A 21,141-nucleotide genomic window follows, 5' to 3' on the forward strand; every position below is an offset into this window, starting at 1 on the left:
TGTCACCAGTTTTTGTCTTTCAATATTAAAGATCTTAACCACTGACCAAAAAACTGACTGCAGTTTAATTCAAATTATATATATCTCAGAGAAATGAAAATTGTTCATTGGCTCGAAATGTCTTCATCTCTTCAGGTATTGGAGGGATCCACTAGGAAATAAAACTATTAACTATACTTTAAGCCTCATTGAAACACTAAGTAACTTCATGGTACTCAATAAGATATAAAAGTCCACTCTTGTTTCCATTATTTGTTGTTTTGTTCAACACCTGCTGAAGGTGTTTAAATACAGAGTCCAGAAAGACAGTCCAATGATTAGTGCTCTCTTTCTTACCTTTGACTTTTGTCCATAATGAAAAATCCTATAACTTTTGAAATGTGCTTCTGCAGCTGTTTTGACGTGTTTATTTTCTCTTGTTAGGATTTTTAATGGACATGTTTCAGACACCTATCCTGCCTGAAATGTCTTCTCTTCAAGAAAATGAGGAGAAATTTGAGGCCTATTGTAGAAAAAGTGGTATGTATTTTATCCACAATCACACTGCAACCCAAAATAAACGTTTGTGCCCTATTTAGTTTTGGTGCGGGAGGAGAGCAGTCCTTTGGCTTTGCATGGGAAATGGAAGAAGCTTAATCCTGAAGAATTTCATATCATGAATCTGATTTACTGGAAGGCTCTAAATTCTTGTGCAAAGGATTAGGAAAAGTATAAGCACACTTATGTTGCCTACAAAATGCTGTAGAAGAGTGTGCATTAAATTGGGTTTAAATAGTTTGTTGCTTCTTTGTAACTATTTCTCTGGCACTTGAAACACAGTTCCAGAAAAGATCTAATTAATACTCTGTACTGATCTGCAAAATTTCAGCCTGAAGAAGGGTCTGCCTCACCCTAACTTTTCCTTCTCTCATTACTCTGAAGTTCGTGTGCAAGTCAGTTTAGCATTTTTGTGTTGGGTCGGGGAAGGACCGCATCTAGACTATGATGTGTATAGTGTTCTTCGCCAAATGTCAGTATCCTAACTGCACACCTTCATTAATTATACAGTTAACCTGGCAATTTAGCTGTAGCACAATCCATTGGCATGCTGAGATTGGAATGGAGACTGATTTCCTCCAGTCCTGTACTTCTGAGACAGCGTGCTCTCAGTTCCTAGTAGGGTTTCAGTTCTCTGCACAATAAGCCCAGTTATGGCTTTGGAGTGGAAGAAGCTCCATTAATAAACTCCTGTAGTCTTTAGTATAGCAAAAACTAAACTGATTTGTTCCACTGGGTGCAAACTCTGAGGATGCTTCAGGTAGATGGCTGAGATGTGAAGAGGCAGGACCATGTGGCTTTTCATTTTTCTTCCTTCCCACCTCAACCCCTTGCTGATCCTGTTAGCTTGCCCTTTCTTAGAGCAGACAGGGATTTTCTTTAGAACCTATCAGGTCTGTCCCTTACAGCTGTCTCAGGCTGAGAGAGATGCTCTTTTGCTTCATCCCCACCCTGGGACTGAGAATAGTCTTCTGCCTAAAGGATGCGTATGTAATATGCTACTGGAACTGCTTTATGCTGGAGTAGCTAGCATTTCCATTCCCATCAGCTCTCTGATTGTGGAGGGATGAGGATGTAGCCATTTATTATGATGCTTTTTAGGTAAAGCTGAAACAATATTGACTTAATTCTTTCTTTGTCTTCTAGAGCCTGGTAAAAGCATGAAAGCTAATGCAACTGCCCCTGTTGTGTCTGCTTTTTCCGTTTTTGAAGATGAGAATGAAAAAGAAAACAATAGGTAAAGAGAAGATAGTCACAAATTGAATCTCTTGTCTCCGGCATACCATGCGGGGTCAGTAGTGCCATTCCATTTAGTCCTGCTATGACTGCATTAGCACTATCAGTCAGTTTAGATCTTCAATTTAGGAAGTGTACAGAGGAAATAAGGTTCCCAAAGATTGGGAAAATGCCACATGAGAAGGCCTTGGCTGCTTCTCCGTGAAATGGCTGAAGTCTTCTTGAACATAGTTACTGTGATCATGGTTCTCGTGTGGCTTGCCTGGTAAGTGTGAGCAGCTTACTTTCTGAGACCATGACAGGTATCTCGGACTTTTGCAGACCAATTTTCTAGAAAGCTAATACCAGCTCTGGCCTCTTAACTTTTGTGTAGGTTATTCTGCTAAAACGACTTCTAAACAGCAGTTTCTGTTAGGTTCCCACAGCAAAAAAACAAGCTTGCCCGGGTCAGAGCCTTCGGAGAACATCCCTTACTCAGATGTGCTGAGCAATCAAAAGTAAGTGTATGCTTATTTCTAGCAAAGCTTAGCCTAGAAGAGTAATGTGGAATTGGAGGGCCTTGAAGTGGTTGTCTTTAGTGCTAACCTGTAGTGATCTGCAATTCTATTCCAGCATTGCAAAATCGCTAATCTGTATCTGCACAAAGAATCCCTGGCATATTAAATTTTGTCTCCTAGAAATTTCATAGGCAAGTCACTGGACATCGGCAAAAACCTTGAAGCCCTGGGGTATGTTTCCGGGAGTGTGACTTCCCCATCCCATAAACACAACGTCCTTCTACTGAAATGTTTTTAGAAATGGGAAAACTATGGTAACACATGGCCGAGATGTTGCATTTAGTGGAATTAAATGTTGCCAGTTCAAATGTCACATGGCTGAAAATGTGAATTGGAGGCCAAAGGATCCCAAAATCAGGTCCTTGTCCACTGTTGCTGGTGTCTGACATAAGCCCTCCTGATTTATGTTAGTCATTGAAGCCCTGCTTTGACTTTTAAAGTATTTTTCTGGCCTTAGGAACTGCCTACAAAAATGACCAGAGGCATGGAAATCTCACTGAGAGAATGAGAAGATTAAGACTTCTCGGTTTAAAAAGGAGATCATTAAGGTGCTCAGTGGAATTCAAAAGAGGGGGTAACAATTATGCAGATAATGTGAATATCCACAGCTGCATTTGCTAGGATAACGAAAGGAAATAAACCTCATGCTTCTGGGTGTAAGCTATCCACTGACAGATTTCTTCCTAATCCACCTGGGCAGCTTGTTCCTTAAATGTCTGCAACAATCTTTCTTGTATCTTCCTGTGAAGGTTGTGTTCTGGCCACTGTCAGAATACTGGATTAGATAAACCAGTGATCTGATAGGTAGAGATAGCTCTTGTGTTCTCAGAGCTAATCCACTAGCTTTGGAGGGGACACTGCTGGGCTGAATCTGCCTATGTGGGACCTATGACAGAGGAGCTTATTGATCAGAATTCTTGGTGCATGGACATTTTCCCTATATAGGTCTCATAATTGTCATAGCTCCAGTCTGCTGCCTTTGCACCCTCAGTAGCAGCTCATTGCACAGCTCTGCCTTGAGCTTCTAGGACGGGCTGCTGACCTTCAGGGATTCTTGGCAGCTTTTCTCTGCTCCTCTCTCCATTCTTCTCTCTTTCCCCTTCCTTCTTCCCCAGCAGTCCCCAAGACCAACAAAATTAATCCGAGGAGAGAAGTTGTCCCTGGAAGAACTGAGCTTCACTCCTCTGAGTGGTCGGGAGCTGAGCATGGGTCTGCATGTGAATATAATGTGCATCTGTGTGGGTGGGGAGGTGGAAGAGGGTGCTTCAGTACTACAATGACTAGAGTAGTCGGGGGGCTGTAGTGCCTTACTAGTCCTGCTCCTTGGCCTCTGGGCTGGGTTAAGCTTTGGAATTTGGCAAAGTCCAAGTGTTCAGAGGTGGCCACGGTGACTTATTTTTGCTAGCAATGGGGAGACTGTATTTCTGCCTGGAGAAGGTCGGACCAGAATACATTGGTTCTCTCGTTTGTGTCAAGATGTTGAGGGTCTCGATGACTGTTGGCTGGAAAAGCATTGTGAGGTCCTGCATGAACTGCAGGTATCACAGACTTATCACTAGCTCCCTGGTGAATACTGCTTGATCCTTCTGTGTAGGAAGGAACTCGGACAACAGAGTTCTTGATGGATGACTCCACTGTGTGGGCTCTGCACTGTAATAACAAAACACTGGCGCCCAGTCCCAACAGCACAAGAGACTTTGCACGAGCTACACAGCTTGCTTCAACCCCCTTTGGCTACCTGTCAGCGCACTCATGGCAAGCCATGGAGGACAAAGGTAAAGGGTTACATTATAAAACAATGTGTATTTGAGAACATGGCATCTGATTCACCTCTGCTTTACACCGGCCCTGTGCCAGCATCACTTCCCAGATCTCAGCAGCTACTTGGAGTTCATGACCCCCAACATTACAGTATGTGGGTGCTAATTAATTTCAGGAAAAAGAGTAGCAGGGAGCATGAGCCTACATAGCAGCAAAGCTCCTCTGGGAGTTGTAATTTGGTGGGGGAGAGAAGGTAGCAGTTTCCCATTCTGCAAGGATTCCCTGATGAGCAGTTCCTAAAAACCTCCTAAACTACTGTTTCCTGAAAACTCCCTTCAATAGGAGACAAATCTTAAGTTCCTTGCTTGTCTGTTTCTCTTTCATGGTTGCTTCCATACTTTTTCTCTTGTGTGGAATGCCCTCCCTCAAACCCTAACGCTGCCACACCTTCCAAATCCCTCCTTAAGAATGGCTCCTACCATAGTGCTGACAGAGCACTGGCAACTGACTGGGCAGGCAGGGACCTGAGCCTGTTGCCACTGATCGTAGGTCTCATTAACGAAACATAGCTGTATCTACTAATTGTACACACAGCCATTCTAAAGGAAATACAAGCTTGTATTACTGCTGCCCCTTCCCCACATGTCTTTCCACTCTGTTCTGTCTTTGTCTGTCTTTAAACTGAATTGAAGGTTCTTTGGGTCAAGAACTCTGTCCAAACAATAAGTGAGAGCATGTCCGTAACAAAAGGGTAAAAAATTTAGAGCTTGTAGTTACCAAAATCATTAGCAAGCCAAGAAATTCAGAGCTGCATTTAAACTTGAATAAAAGACATTTCGAAATGCAGCTGAGATTGCCCAAAGAATCCTGTTTGTACCCCTGTCCAGATGCCAGCTTCCATGTTCCCTCGATATTGGCTTTTAGATGTAGTTTTGGGGTCAAGAAACCTGTAGAGGGGATCTAAAAACATCTCTCAGCAGGATATTAACATCTGTTGTGTCGAGTGCTGAAAAACATTTGCAAGTAACGTTCTGTGCTAAATAATATAGAAGAAGCGTTCCTCTCACTTTTTAACGTTTGGAATGAAGAAAACTTAAACCCATGGACTTGTACTTGTTACTGCAAGAGCAGAAGCAGAACACTTTTCAAAATGGGTTCAGTGCCTATTTAAAAAGCTTCTCTGATTCAGTGTGCAGTCAACATTCTGGGACTCTGATGCTGTCCACAGCAACGTTTTTCAATTAAATGTTTAACAGTGACTTCTAGTGCACGTAGGCCATAATCGTCAATCCTAGACAGCTAAAGTTAGTCATGTAAATGAATGACTTGAATTTTAGAGGTGCTTTTTGCTCAGAACTCATGGAAGTCGAGAGGAAAACCATTGGGTTGGGAGTTCTCACTACTTTGTTGAATGGGTTAATATGTTCCAGTACTTCTGTCCCAAAATTTACTAAAATCTCCAGTGAACTTCTTGCTAGCTAGTCACACAATCCATAGCAAATGTTTGTGCTGAGTTATACTGGATTTTATTGTAATCACTTATAGTTCACAAACTGCTCTTTAGCAGTGGGACAAACTTGTCATGCACTTTTATTCAGAAAATGCAGTCCACAACAATGATGGTAAGATGGTTCTGGATTCTTCTGAGGAGCAGTACATGGAGGCATCCAATACCAGGAAGCTAAGGTACAGTGCGACTTGTTCAGATGTTTGAGATTTCAAAGGCCTAAATGAAGACTTCTTGAATGATAGCAGATTCGGCACCTCTTCCACAGTTAATGGATACCTGCTGTTTCACAGATGCGTTTTTCTACATGCTCTAGAATCCACATGCTTACTCAGATTGTCTCAAAATTTTGCTGTGCCTCATGAAGGGTCTGGGTAGGATTAGCTAAGCTTAGGGCTAGAGAGATAAAGCTCCCCGAAAATCATGTTATCAAAATCCTGTGCTCACAATATTTTTTTTTGCGCACACCTGTGGCTCAAACTGTCACTCTAATCCTTCCCAAATTAATATTGCCCGCTTTGAATTGATCTAAGTTAGTGCACAGTACCCACTGCCCTTTGGGAAAGCAATATTTCAGAAATTATGGGGGTAAAGTTGGGGACCGTAACATGGGTTGACCCAAACTGACCTGCCAAAGAGTGAAATGCATTTGTTCAGCAAGACATCCGAGTAACTGAAGGTACGTCTACACTGCAAAAAAAAACCAACCTCACGGCGCCAAGTCTCTGAGCCTGGGTCATTTGAGGTAAGGGAAAGGATTAATTAAGGATCTGCTGAAAGGGTCCTGAAGGAAGCAGCAGAAGAAGATTCTAGAACTGCTGTGAGCAATAGTCACACAGGTCTATTGTAAGACCTTTGAGCATGGGAAAAAGTTTGGGTTGGAAAGCCAGAGCCAGAAGGCTGAGGGCCTGGGAGAGCAGACTCCATGGGAGTAGAAACGACTCCAGCCAGGAAGGGCTGAGAGTAGCCTGCCAAGGCCAGGAAGAGATCCAGAGACCAGACTCAAGGCGGAGAAGAGACAAGCCCCAGGGCTGAGCATTATTTTGTGTTTTATGCCAATAAATTAGGCCCTGGGAAGAAGGGGTATTAATGGACAAAAATAAAGCCTTTGTGGAGTTGGGAAACAGAGGCAGGGCCGCTGCAGAGCTATACCTGGCCAGAGGGTACTGTAGGACAGGCACGCCCATTGAAAGATCAAGTATGTCTTTGCTCGGAGTCCTGCACCTCTCAGAGGTGCACAAGGGTGTCTTCTTGCAATGGGGATTGTCGGTAACCTGTAGGCATATTCAATAATGTTCTCCAGGTGTTGGTGAGAGGTGAGTGAAGGCAGTGTCTCAGAGGAATTCTCAAGGTAAGGGTGAAAGGGTGGTATCATTTAGCAAGTTGGGAGTGAATTGTGTCGTGGGGTGACTTGGGCTAGGCTCAGTGCTTGAGTGTGGGCCAGGTGCAGGTCATTCCTCTTTGCTGTACCTGAAATAAACCAAAGTTTTGCCTTGACAAAGAAGGTGCTGGACACTGGGAGGGGAGCACTGAAGGTCAGTGTTCTGTATCATTTGTAAATGTTGAGTGCTTGCTAGTATGTGTTGTGATGGGGCATTGCTCAAAGAAGGTAGTGAAGGTTGCATTACAGAGGTAGCATGTATATACTTTAACTTTATTTCCTGGGTTTTCAGATATTTGACTTTAGCTACTCTCCACATTCTGGAAGGACATGAAGCAGCACTACGCAAATTTCAATTCTATATTAAAGCCCTTTTGGGTAGTTAATTAGGGCTTCCACACAACGCTAGTATCCCAAATAGCTACATGGGGAACCCTGTGGATGGCAGAGGAGCCTCTTGCAAAAGCTCTTGCTTTTTTTCTCTTTCAGTATGAATATGCTGTCCTTCACTGTCTGGGAGTTTGTCTGGGGTTGTCCATGCATCTGGATAAGTGATGCTTGCTTGTTTTAAATGGAAATAGATAATCTGGACCACAACTCTGCAGCAAGGGATGGAATCTGTGGCTGGGGAATCAGAGTACATGGGGGCCCTACCCGTTGGGAAAGTTCTCCTGAACCCTAGACATTAAAGTAGTTGACTCAAGCCCTGAAGCGTGAGGATGTGTTTCACATAAATTTTTTAAAGAACATACAAAAATGCAGTGAGATTAATTTAAAGGAATACAGATACATGCCATTATTGACATTGGGGCAAAAGAATGCAAACATAAGTTTATTGCTTTAAATGTTTTTATCTTTTTTGGGACATAGGGAGGGCCAGTTCATTATTGGCAAGTAACGTAATGTTTTTTGTATTTAAATATGTAGCCCAGTGTTGGAGCAGAGCCCAGAACAAGGATATCTGTCAGGAAATGCACCCTCTGCAGCTGCTTCTCTAGTGTTAAACCAGCAACTAGCTACTGAGAAGGCTGTGTTGGAGACTTTGCAAGCAGCCAGGGGATATTCAGATGAGGAGATGGTGCTAACTGCATGTAAAGAGTCAGTCAGTACTCCACAGGTTCCCGTGTGTGCAGAGGACAGGACATACCAGAATGTTAAAGCTCCAGGTACTAAGGGTCAACAGTATCATTCCTCTGTTAAAGCTGGGATTTAGGTAGCTGTATATACTTCCAATGCGCAGTTGGTCTGAAGCAAGCAACTATGAATCTATGAAATGTCTTGCAATTTCTCTAAAAAGTGTTCCGTATGAGTAATGATCCAACAGCATGTGGAGGTATAAGGCTGCATATTTCCTGCATCTTGTGAGGTGCTGAGTGCCCTCAACTCCACTGAATTTGTTGGAACCTGAGGATTCTCTCTGCTCCTCTGTCAGATCAGGTCCAAAGGTTTGGCTTTATTAATGCCTGTGTTTTCAGGTAACAATAGCTTTTATATTCCTTTTATTAAACTGTTTCACCCACTCAGCTAAATCTTGGATCATCAAAACCAAGCCATAATAAGGGTTCATGGTAGGATAATCTGTCATTCATGCTTATCACTAGATTGTAGACTTGTGTTCCTCTATTTACTCACATTTTACATACAGCCTACAAATTCTCTCTCCCTTCCATGAAGTCATTGTTGAAAACCCTTGGGATGAGGGCTTAATTCGCAAACTTCTATCAAGGCTACCTAAACCACTGAGTACCTACTCCAATACTTTTGAATGGAAATCCAGTCTTCCCACTGTCAAACTGAAGACTGAACTTACACTGGGTAAGAACCGCCATTTTGACACATTGATTGCACTCTGTCTGAAAATTGCTTTAGATACACTGGGCAGTAAAAAAATAAATTCTTAAATTCTTTTACATTTATTCAGAAAACCTTCCAAAAATGGCTCCCAGATTGTTTAAAGAACTTAGGGTTAAACAGTGGACCCATTTAAAAATTGCTGTATTTGGATATGATCAGCCTCTCTGTCTCTGAGAGGGAACCAATAAAGTACTTGACATGGAATTCTGAGGCTTGTATGGAACAACAATAATCCTATTTCAACAGAGATGTTGTATGTTATAGTAATTACAGCATACCTGCATGACTTAAATGTTAGTGTTCCCACTAATGGGATACACTTTAGAGTCTGACTACTCACATGCAGTTGTAGGCAAGCAGCAGACACCACCAGTTTGGTTAACGCAATATACCCTCTCTACACACCTGCTCATCATTTGAAAGTTTATTATGTCTACTTTAAGATGAGGTCTGATGTGGAGCTGTCAAATGGTGCTGTTACCATAGAAGTAGGGATAAACAATGATACCAATATGTTAAAATGACCACTTTGAAATATTTGCATTTGTTTCTGTTAGTTTACTGACTATATATTATTTCAAGACTTAAAATTGGATTTCTTTGTGGCCTCAAAACATCACAATAACAATCTAAATGGTAAAAACAAATCTGATAATAAATTTGTATAGGTATCATTGAAATGTAATAGCACTGGTGACGTTTCTAGTCAACTTCATTATCATCTTGTTCATTGTTATGATCTCTGTCAAGAGTGCTTGGGTTACCACAGTGTTCATTGCCTCAGCATGTACACGTTTCTGTGCAGGGAGGGTGATTCTGACTACAGACACAGTGGATTGTGCAGTGGCCCCTATGGTACAGGAACAAATAAGGTCTTATAGAAGCTATGACACAGCATGGCCAGAGGGCGGCAGGAGAGTGTTAGAAGGGAGCCTTATTCCCTGTAGAGGGAAGAAAGTTTGCAGATTAATTAAAGCACCTGAAGCCAGTCACCTGATAAAACCCCCCTGCTTCAGTTAGACAAGGGAAGGAGTTGAAGCAGAGTGGACTGGTGTTGGAGCAGTTTGGAGGAGTTGAAGCAGAGTGGATTGGTGTTGGAGCAAAGAGCAGTTTGGAGGGAAGCAGAGGAGAGTTTGGAGAAGTGCTGCGGTGGGCTAAGAAGACCAAGGCCCTAGGTAAAGGGACACCTGATTTGTGCAGAGGGAGGGCAGGAAGCCCCACAAGCTGAAGGGCAGGAGAGGGAAGTAGCCCAGGGGAAGGAACCGCTAGTTCAAGCAGTTTACTGCTATCCCTAGGGCCCCTGGGCTGGGACCCGGAGTAGAGGGCGGGCCCGGGTCCCTCCCTCTCCACTCCCCTCCTCTAGGACGCTAGTGGGGCAGTTAATACCCCAGTTCAGGGCGAGAAACGGTGCCCTGAACCCTCCCCAAGAAGAGAAAGCGCGAGACCCATCAAAGGAGTGCTGGCAATTTGCCACAAAACTCAGATGGTTTTGGGTCTGGAAGAATACAGGAAGTATTTGTCATCCACACTTTTCCATCTGTATTGCAATGGTGATCCAATATCAGGTTTACCTATCCAAATCTTTGTTTTCCAAGATGCTCTTTTGACATGCTGTTCAAAACCATCCTTGCATAGTGGAAGTTTGGCCAGTGACTTGTCCTTGTTGATGGGTAGATTGTGATGCAAGAAATTCAGGTCTCTGTGGTTCTCCTTTTCTTTCTGAGTCTGATCATACAGCACTGTTACCAACTTCCTTGCTGCAGAAATTGCAGCTTGTCCATCACTCCCAGTTTGTCAAGATCTCTGAAGTGGTAAGCTCCCTTTGTTTTGACAGCATTATTAAACAGATTTTTTTTCCCTAGACCCTATTAATGAGTGCACAGCAGGTATGTTGCAGAAGTCATGAGTGAGTGCGTCCCAAATTGCATGCGTAGGTATGAAGCGATGCTTGTTAACTGTGCTGCTAATTTGTTCTCTATATGTTCCATTTTTGGAAAGTAGTGAACAGCGAGGACCAAAATATCTGTATCAGGTGACCTAATTATTATGGTATCTTTGATACTAAGAGACCCAAAAGCCATATTGAGGCACACAGCATGCAGAAGCATCCTTGTATCCGTTTCATCTTGAGTACTGTACAAATCTTGAGCTTCTTCAATTCCTGTTCTGGAGATGGACTTTGCTGCTTCACCACTAAAAAAGCCTCCAGCAAGAAGGAGTGTTTCTGTTTGGGTGTGCTCCTACACTCTGTTGTCTTTTGAGCCATATATTCACAGAAGAATTTTACAGGTGATTGCTTGTTGGATGCCATGTTTAGAAACTTTTTTCCATGAAGGTACAGAGCATTTCTTGCATCCAACCTTAAATCCTGTCCGGCACTGTCTTTCTGTAGTTTTCATGCCCCTCCCCCCCACAGCCCCTTTTGCTCCTTTCTGCCCCCACTGTGGCCCCAAGACAGAAGAAACTCTGTCACTGTGCCACGGCCCTGGGCCACAGTGGGGAGTGAGAGCGGGCGCTGGGGCTTTCCCTGCCACCCCACGGCTTCTTCCCGGGGAGGTTGGGGTCAGGGCCCCGGGGAGGCCTTCAGCTGGCAGTAGCAGATTTTTTCGGGGGCCCCTAGTTGGCCGGGGCATGGGCTCCAGTCGGCCCAGTGGCTAATCCGCCACTGATCTAATGTATGACATTTGCCTCCAGCCATCATTTGTATGGCAGCCCTGGCACCTCTGATGTACACTGTAGTTTCTTTGTTGCATGCTCTTAGCTCATGGATTCTTTCAGCTTGAGCTTCCAGCTGAGGGCCTAATTCAGCTTTGTTCTCATTGTTCCATCAGCATCATCAGTGGTTTGAGCATTGGCCTACTAAACCCAGGGTTGTGAGTTCAATCCTTGAGGGGGCCATTTAGGGATCTGGGGCAAAAATTGGGGATTGTTCCTGCTTTGAACAGGGGGTTGGACTAGATGACTTCCTGAGGTACCTTCCAACCCTGATAGTCTATGATTCTATATATACTAACGATATACATATTTTGAACTATGCAGTACAATTTGCTGCGACTGGTACACAACCTTCAGTGCCAGACTGATCTTGTTAGCAAACTTAAGCTGAAAATATGGATAACTATTATAATCACTAGTGAGATACTTCAACAATTAAGACTATGCCATGTGAAAATATTTCATGTTGGTATATTGCAAAATGCTGCTATTTGCCATTTTTTGCCACGTGCTAAATAGCTGCATCATTTCGGAGGTGGGGGGAATACTTGTCCATGCAAAACCAGTAAAAAAAAAAAATCTCTTAATACATTGTCATTTGGTAGCTTTGACCAATAAAACGCCATCTTAAGGTGTTGAAATTAAGCAGTAAAAACTGTGGTCATAGTCACATTGCAGTATTTCTGGAACTGCAAACAATGAAACTAATTTTGGATACCATTGTTTCACCTCGTTTACAGCACTTCTTGACAGCTTCACATCATACCACCTGTAAACATACATAAAATAAGCTTGCAAATGATATATGATGTGGATGTGTGTAGACTGGATACACTAAACTCCAAAATTACTGTCTTTTTTGGAGAAAATTGCCACACACCTCCTAGAAAGCATTATTGTAATTGCAATATGAGGGTGCCATGGAGCTTCTGAGGTTTTAAACTTATTTAATACCTGTTTGTTACACAGCACTGAGACCAACAGTAAAGGTGTTTATAATGCACCAAAGCAATAACGTGCAGTGCTGCTGTAATGTGCTTGGCCAGTTCATTCTGTCTAGAAAGCTTTGCTGAAGAGGAAGTTTTGTAAATAGAACTCATTAATCTATTGTATCTTTCATCTCCTTCCTAAACTGCCAAAGGTTCTAAATCATTCCATGTGGATTGCTTACTTGGAGAAGGGGCTTTTGCTCATGTCTATCAGGCTTCTGTCCTGGTTACAAATAACCCTAAAAATAACCAGAAAGTAATATTAAAGGTAAGTGGCTTTGGTTCTGAATAGCTTGTCATATAACTTTTAGAGCTGGTTTCGCTGAGGTCCCTTAGTAATTCAACCAATAGTCTGAGATGTGTAACTAAGTGGATTCCTTAAAGTGCCTAACCTCTAAGGCAGTGGTTCTCAACCAGGGGTACACGTACCGCTCAGGGTACGCAGAGGTCTTCCAGGGGGTACATCAACTCATCTAGATATTTGCCTAGTTTTACAATAGTCACTAGTGAAGTCAGTACAAACTAAAATTTCATATAAACGACTTGTTTATACTGCTCTATATACTATACACTGACATGTAAATACAAAATTTATATTCCAATTGGTTTATTTTATAAATATATGATAAAATGGAAAGTAAGCAAATGTTCAGTAATAGTGTGCTGTGACACTTTTGTATTTTTAAGCAAGTAGTTTTTAAGTGAGGTGAAACTTGGGGGGTACACAAGACAAATCAGACTCCTGAAAGGGTACAGTAGTCTACAAAGTTTGAGAACAACTGCTCTAAATGAACTTTGTCTGGCTTCAGTTTCCAGTCATTGGTTCCAGTTATGCCTTTCACGGCGAAGTTAAAGAGCCCTCCAATACCTGGTATTTTTTCCCTGTGAATATACTTAGGTGCTAATCAAGTCAGCTCTCAATCTTTTTGATAAGCGAAAACGATTTGAGTTCCCATAATTCACTGTAAGGCAGCCTTTTTCCAGCCCTTGAATATTGTTTTTTTGTTTGTTTGTTTGTTTGGCTCTTCTCTGCACCCTCTACTTCAAAGAATGAGAAAACCAAGTTTTTAAATGTGATTTTTTTTTTAACCCGATAGTGGTTTCAGTACATCGATTCCTTGGTTCTAGTACTTAATGCGAAGTGGAAGTTGGCTTTCCAGTGTTGTACTAGCCTTCTCTATGGCTATTTGTCATAAATTGTCACTGTAAGCAAGATGTGTACTGCCTGCAGTAGGCTTAACTGACAATTTTAGTCTTATTTTAAATAAAAGACAATCTATATAGAAATAAGAGCTTCTAACCACATGAGCAATCATATTGCTGTGAACTGAATGGTTCGAGCACTTTTCAAGATCAGTCATAGAGTTCAAGGCCAGAAAGTTCCAGATCAACTAGTCTGACATGCTGTATATCACAGGCCACCAACACCACCAGGCAGAGAATGGAAGGACTAAGGTGCAGCAAGACCCTGCCATGGCAGGGAATTAAATGAGAGAGACCTGTAATATTAAATCTCGGCAAGGTGGAAGTTGTGAATTAGCCTAAACAAACATTCTTCTTTGAGTAGCATCCCTATGGGTGCTCCACTGTAGGTGTGTCTGCATCCCTGCGCTGCTAATCAGAGACCTTCAGTAGCAGTGTCCCTTCACCCCACACATGTGCTGCCACCCCTCATGCTCTGCCATGAGGCTATCCAGTGCTGTGCACACGAACCCTCCTCAGTTCCTTCCCAGTCACCCTGGCTAGAGATGGAGCTTTAGCTGTCCATTCGTGGATTGTTAACTTCTTTAGAATTATTAGTTTTTAGCTACCTTTTGGAGCTTCCCTTTAACAAAAAGAAAGAAAGGGATAAAGAAATTACTTATTAAAAAAAAAAAAACCCATCCCTTTATTTTAGAGTTTGTTCTTTTCTTCAGGCACCTGTCTGGGGATTCCCCATGACAGGGTATATCCTAAGTACACTTAATAGCAAGGGTATTCAGTTTTTTTCCCACCCAACTATGAAGAGATTTCTCAAAGGCATCACAAACCTCTTTCTCCAATCCAGACTTCCTACCCCACAGTGGGATCTCAATCTAGTATGAAAAGGACCGACTAGACTGCCATTTGATCCCATGGCCACTTGTTCTTTAACTCACCTTTTCATGAAGACAGCGTTCCTGATCTCCATCACCTTGGCAAGAAGGATAAGGGAGATAGCGCCTCTGATGGCGCATCCCCCCGCTTCAGAGCATTCTTCCCTGACACAGTCACACTCAGACCACATCTGAAATTTACCCCCAAAGTGATTTCCGCATTTCATGTGACCCAACTTATTTACCTTCCCACCTTTTATCCCAAACCCCATCAGGATAATAGGGAAGCCATCTGCCATACTCTCAGCGTAAGAAGGGCCTTGGCCTTCTATTTGGACAGGACAAAAGTTTTTAGAAAATCTCTTTGACTCTTCCTCTCCATTGTGGATCGGTCTAAAGGCATAGCAATTTCAGCTCAAAGACTCATCAAATGGATCTCAAACTGTATCAAACTCTGTTGCCACATTCACAATTTAGCACCCCCATCCACAATCTGCACACACTCTACGAGATCGGTCTCCTTGTCCATCACCTTCTCCAAGGGTATCTCTATATCCAAAATCTGCAGAGTAGCTACCTGGGCATCTGCTGAACTTTTGCTGAACACTGTGCCATATTAGGGGACTCTGCTGCAGACACCAAATTCAGCACCATGGTTCTATCATCCATAATAAATTTGACTCAAAAGCCGCAGCCTCCGGTGGGGGGTACTGCTCAGGAGTCACCTACAGTAGAGCATCCGTAGGGACACTTACTCGAAGAATCAGAGGGGTAGCCGTGTTAGTCTGGATCTGTAAAAATGGCAAAGAGTCCTGTGGCACCTTCTAGACTAACAGACGTATTGGAGCATAAGCTTTCGTGCATCTGACGAAGTGGGTATTCACCCACAAAAGCTTATGCTCCAATACGTCTGTTAGTCTATAAAGTGCCACAGGACTCTTTGCTGCTTTTACTCAAAGAAGAAGTTACTCACCTTGTGCAGTAACAATGGTTCTTTGAGATGTGTCCCTATGGGTGCTCCATGACCAACTCTCTTCCCCTCTACTTTGGAGTTCTTGCCAACTGTGCGGTAGAGAAGGAACTGGCTGGTTAGCCTTGTGACAGAGAACGGAGCGGTGTGGGGGAAGCAGCTCATTCTCAGGCCAAACAGATGCAGCTGCCAAAGTTCTCCAAACAGCAGTGCAGGGATGCAGACTCACTTACGGTTGAGCACCCATAGGGACACACATTTGGAAGAACCATCATTACTGCACAAGGTGAGTAACAACTTCTTCTAATGGTTCTAGAACTTATTATCTAGATAAGAAGAAAAATGCCCAGGCACTTAAGTCCCTGTAATTATATGGGAAGATTTTCCCATCTTCCTTCAATTTACTAGAGAAACCCATTGGATTATATCACTGTTTAATATGGAGTGTTTGGTTACAGGTGCAGAAGCCTGCAAACCCTTGGGAGTTCTATATAGCATTTCAGCTGATGGAGAGGCTTAAACCAAGTGTGCGACATCTCTACATCCAGTTTTATTCTGCTCACTTCTTCCAAAACGGAAGTATATTAGTTGGTGAGCTTTACAACTATGGAACTTTACTGGTAGGTGCACTAAGACTTGTGGGCTGAAGAGGCATATTTGTAACCTTTTAGGAATTAAAATACATTACAATGCATAGTAATCCATTGTTCCTCTTCGCTTTACAAAAACACGTGTTGTAGGTTTATTTTCCAACACTCTGTTTTGGAAATACGGAGCTACAATGTATATTATGTAAAGCTATCTTTTGGTGTGGTTGACATTCTGTCTCTCTTCCCATCCCCATATCTTTGTTTATAGAATACCATAAATATTTACAAAAAGCTTCCTGAAAAAGTGATGCCTCAAGCACTAGTAATCTATTTTGCTGTAAAAATTCTATACATGGTGGAAGAGCTCCATAACTGTGGAATCATTCATGGTGACATTAAACCTGATAACTTCATACTTGGAGAAAGGCAAGTATTTCCCTTTAGTATCAAAACTACTATCCTTTTCTACTGTGGTTTTAATAATTATGTGGCAATCATTTACTCATTTGCTGCAGGCTTTTGGATAATGACACCTGTGACATAGACAGTCTCTCTCATGGTCTGACAGTCATTGACTTGGGTCAAAGTATAGACCTGACACTCTTTCCTGAAGGAACTGCGTTTACAGGAAAGTGTGAGACATCTGGATTTCAGTGTATCGAAATGCTGACACAGAAACCATGGAACTACCAGGTATGAGATTACATAGATGTAATAACCTGAGCACTTGGCCCCAATCCACAAATCTATGATTTAGGAGCCTAAGTCCAAGTTTTAGGCTCCCTGCAATCCACAAAACCCCTGCCAAACCCTGTTGGTGCCTAAACTCACGCAGCTCTAAGTTTCTGCCTCTGAGCATGCGCACTTCCACCCCATTGAAGGCGTCGGGATGCCTTGTATGGGGAGCCTAGATGCTGAACACAGGCTTCGTGGATTGTAATGTTTATGTGGGATTTTGGGTTTTTCTGAGGTTTTTTCCCCCTCCCTCTCTAAGTGCCTAAACGTTAGGTGCCATGATGCTCAATGTTGCAATGCCTAAGTCCCTTTGTGGATCCGGGCCTAGGTGATTAAATTCTGGCCATCTGACATGAGTCCAGTGTTTAAACTTGATAGGCAGGATTCTGCTTGGACATAGCAAAACAGGTTTGCATTTCTATCTGCTGTAACTTCCACTGATAACTAAGATCACAGCTGTTGTTATATAAAGGCCTGATCCTGCAACTTCTGCTCAGATGACTTGTCCAGCTGAAATCATAAGGTAGCAAGAAAGTATGTTCCCCAAAATACTTGAGCAGCATGAGTTTTCAGATCACCTTTTAAGTAATAGTGCTAAATTATTGATCTGGACTTCTTCACAATAGACCCATCTCTCTCTGTTTAGACTGATTACTTTGGAATTGCTGGAACAATATACTGCATGCTCTTTGGCACCTACATGAGGGTGAGAAATGAAGAAGGGATCTGGAAAACTGAGGGAGTCTTCAGAAGGTTGGTCTCACTGCATCTTAAGGGGAGCTCCTCAGGAGAACTTTTTTATAAAATGCAGCTAAAACTACTCGTTTTAGATGGCTAGAGAGATTTATCTTCTGCACCCAGTCCTGGGGAAGCTGCTAACATAGAATTAGCTTTTAAACTGTCTTAGTTACCCCCTGATGATTTAAAACCCATGATTCCAGGCTGAAGTGTGGCAAGTTCATACACACACGTGCTGCTTGAGGGGGCATTGTACTTGATGCAGGAAGTCTTTCAGGCACAAACTGCTTTTTCAGCAGTGGATGTGCCAGATTCCAAGAAGTTAAGGAAAATTGACAGCAAATAGACTTAACACATGACAGTACACTAGTCAGCAAGTTTGAGTGGCTTCTTTGTAGCATGTTGCTTAGTTAAATTGCATTATCTTCTCTAAGGAGTAAGGTCCACAAATGCCCCGGGTTGGAGGTTCCTGGATGGATGAAAACATTGGCCTGTTTAAGAAGGCAATGCACTCTATGGGAGAGAGGAGGCTAGAAGGAAATTCAACTATATAGTCAAGTACCATAACAGGACAGTTGTACTTGTTGCCGCTGTATGACTAGAAAATACACTTGTTTCTTCCTCTTACAATGGGTTTCTCTAAGTGTAGGTAACTCACTTGTTTGCTGTAACTGGAATAAGTGTACCGAACAGGTCAACTGAAACTAAATATATTGAGAACAGTCTTGATATGCTGACGCTGTAATGAAGTGCTTGTTTTTCTCTTCTAGGATTCCTAATGCAGAATTGTGGAATGAGTTATTCTGCAGCCTCCTGAACATACCAGACTGCCATCACCTTCCATCTTTGGGAGCTTTACGCAAAAAGCTAAGAGACTTGTTCCAAAAGTCATATGCTAAGGAAATAAAGTTCCTCCGCAACAGGCTTGTGGTATTGCTCATAGAAAACAAACGTTCACGAAAATAAGCCTTGAATTTAAAGACTTCTGTTTCTCTTAATATGGAGAGAAGCTTTCTACATATACTTTTAAAATGTCATGTCTTTTCAAAATACACTTGGTTTGCTACTGATCTTTGAGTGAACTTTGTCCTTGACAACTTGAATATTTGCCTCTGCTGTCACGGAGAAACTAATCTACACAAGTTATATGACTTTTTAGGAAATTCTAACTGAATTTTTAAAGTTACTTTGGCGGACTTCAGTGTGGGAGACCAGCTAGAGGTCTCATGCAGCAGTAGCAAAATCTCCTTTGCTTTCAGAAATGATGATTTTTTCTCTACCACAAGGTATTGTCCATAATAGTTACATCATGTTGGGTACATGATGCATAAAGATGAACTGATAAACAGGTGGAAGGTAGTGGCTGCTTTGAGACCAGTCATCGTGACCAGTTAGGTTCATTATGGGCAAATGGAGGAAAGGCCCAACCAGTTCATGGATTCCATGGCCAGAAGGGACCATTGTGGTCATCGAATGACCTCCATAACATAGGCCAGAGAACTACTTTGACCTGAAACAAAATGTTTCCTACTTGGAATCCCTTTTAGAGCATCTGACAAGGCTGTAATGTCCATTCAAATGGCTTAAAATGGGCTTTTTTTGTAAAGAAAGCAAATCTGACCTGAAAAAATGTGGAATGCAACATAAAAACTGGATTTAATATCATCTCTGACAATTGCAGGAATTTATCCAGAATAGATTAATGTCTATCCTCGTGTGAAGTTAGGGCTTCTGTTCAGACCACCAGAACTGATTAGAATTCTGGACCAGCTCTCTGCACAGGAATTGTAATTGTGTCTGTGCCGCTTAGTGAAGGTGCCAGGATTCTTTATCTGATAGCGGCTGCTCAGAGGTAGAGACATTAGGTTGCCACTTTAGGAACAAAAAAAGAATTGTACTTCCATCATGCTTGGAGATGTAATTAAATGCTATGTCCTTTTGTAGACGGGAATGTGTTTCCAAACCTAAGCTCACCAGAAACACAGCATCTCCAGCTGTCAGAATACGTGGTTACTGAAAGAGAAACGGTATGTGGAGTAGTGACACTGCTGCTCCCTAATAGGCTGGATGCCAGTGAATAGAGGCTACACCATAACTCAGAAGACTGGCAAGATTAGGCAGAACCTGCTTTACAATTAACTCGGAAAGAGTTACTATTTAATGTAGCTTTCCTCAGGAGCTTGAGACAATAGTGCATGCAACATGCTGATGGAGACCTTTTGTTTCCTTTTGTTTGCTCAGCCTAAGAGACCTGTAGGAACTGAAGCAGGTGTTGAGCTTGCTGATCTATGTCATACAGGGCTTGAAATAAGAAAGTGTTCCCTGCTACTGTAGCATAAAGGTTTAAACAATGAGAACACCCTGCTTTCTAGCTGGAATCTGTGCTGATCTTTATGTACTGCTGGAAGACTGAAACAGTGTCCGGGACACCATGTGCTGCATATTATCAATTCTGTGCTTCAGAATAGAACAGTGACCTTAAGGGAGGGCATTGCCCTGTCAGTGACTGGCTGGGTTAAGAGCACGTGATTCTTCAGCTAGCCATTCACCTACAGACAGTGACTGGCGTAGAGACAATCACTACTTTACCCCAGGACACTTTCTTGTCCAGAAGTTTTATGGAGAGTTCCCGTTACAGGTACTGTGAAAGGGAAATGGATTTGTGACAGTTTGGGATGCCCATCCTGTTCATCAGACCACCCTTTCCCTGATATTAGTCTTATAGTGCCATCTGATACCCAGCTCCATCTCCCACATCACACAGAACCAAGAGAGGCAGAGTTCAGAAAGCCAGTGGCAGCTGCGGGTAGAAGTCTCCTGTTCCAGGGCTGACAGTACTACTGGGCTGAAGACAAATTGTAGCAAGCAGAAGGCTTCCTACACTTTTAGAGGGAAGTAGGATGGAGCTGATATGGCCTGGGGAGAGGAGAACGTAACTGACACAGGCTACTAATTGATAGCTTAGAATGTTATGGGAATTTTAGTCACATTTGTAACTATTATGCAGCAACATGACTCAAATTACACGCTTATTCTAGCAATCTTGCCTCGCCAAACTCACAGAAAGCCTTGAGGGGGAAAAAAAGTAAAGTCAGTCACTAGAATCTTAATTAGATATGTGACGGGTAACCTATTTCACATCTAGCCCAACCTCTGCCAGCAAAGGGAGAAAAAGCTTTTATGGGCACCACCTTCCCTTTCAACACCGCAGACCTCCATTGCTTGCTTTGTTCAAAACACTCGATTCTGTTGACAGAGAACCACTGACCTACAGTATTTTGCTAGCACTGCAGCAGGTCTAGTCTCAAATGCCTCCAGAAAGGAGGCTTTCCCCATTTTTGTGGGAGACTTTTCAAAGGATGTGCATTCCCTCCTCACCGCTATTTATCTTTTGCTCCTTCTGTTTGTCTTGTCTACTTGATTTTTGTTTTGTACCTTAAAGGCTGTAGCCCCTCCTCTATTTAGGAGATTCTCTACCCACCTAATTTTCCATGGT

General features: G+C 42.6%; 1 protein-coding gene across 1 annotated transcript in view; it reads left to right on the top strand.

The window, feature by feature from the left end:
* BUB1 (BUB1 mitotic checkpoint serine/threonine kinase) overlaps positions 1-20,933 on the top strand; it is a 47,165-nt gene extending 26,232 nt beyond the window's left edge. Inside the window, exons 13-25 of the mRNA XM_074949832.1 lie at positions 424-519; positions 1,684-1,774; positions 2,189-2,270; positions 3,925-4,105; positions 5,690-5,777; positions 7,907-8,145; positions 8,654-8,794; positions 12,690-12,805; positions 16,041-16,202; positions 16,441-16,598; positions 16,688-16,865; positions 17,554-17,660; positions 18,416-20,933. Of these exons, the coding sequence (XP_074805933.1) occupies positions 424-519; positions 1,684-1,774; positions 2,189-2,270; positions 3,925-4,105; positions 5,690-5,777; positions 7,907-8,145; positions 8,654-8,794; positions 12,690-12,805; positions 16,041-16,202; positions 16,441-16,598; positions 16,688-16,865; positions 17,554-17,660; positions 18,416-18,611 (1,835 nt within the window). The 3' untranslated portion in view covers positions 18,612-20,933. The remainder of the gene's footprint in view (positions 1-423; positions 520-1,683; positions 1,775-2,188; positions 2,271-3,924; positions 4,106-5,689; positions 5,778-7,906; positions 8,146-8,653; positions 8,795-12,689; positions 12,806-16,040; positions 16,203-16,440; positions 16,599-16,687; positions 16,866-17,553; positions 17,661-18,415) is intronic.
* The last annotated feature ends 208 nt before the right edge of the window (positions 20,934-21,141 follow it).

This window comes from Natator depressus, chromosome 3, assembly GCF_965152275.1.
Source record: "Natator depressus isolate rNatDep1 chromosome 3, rNatDep2.hap1, whole genome shotgun sequence".
NCBI classification, from domain to species: Eukaryota; Metazoa; Chordata; order Testudines; family Cheloniidae; genus Natator; species Natator depressus.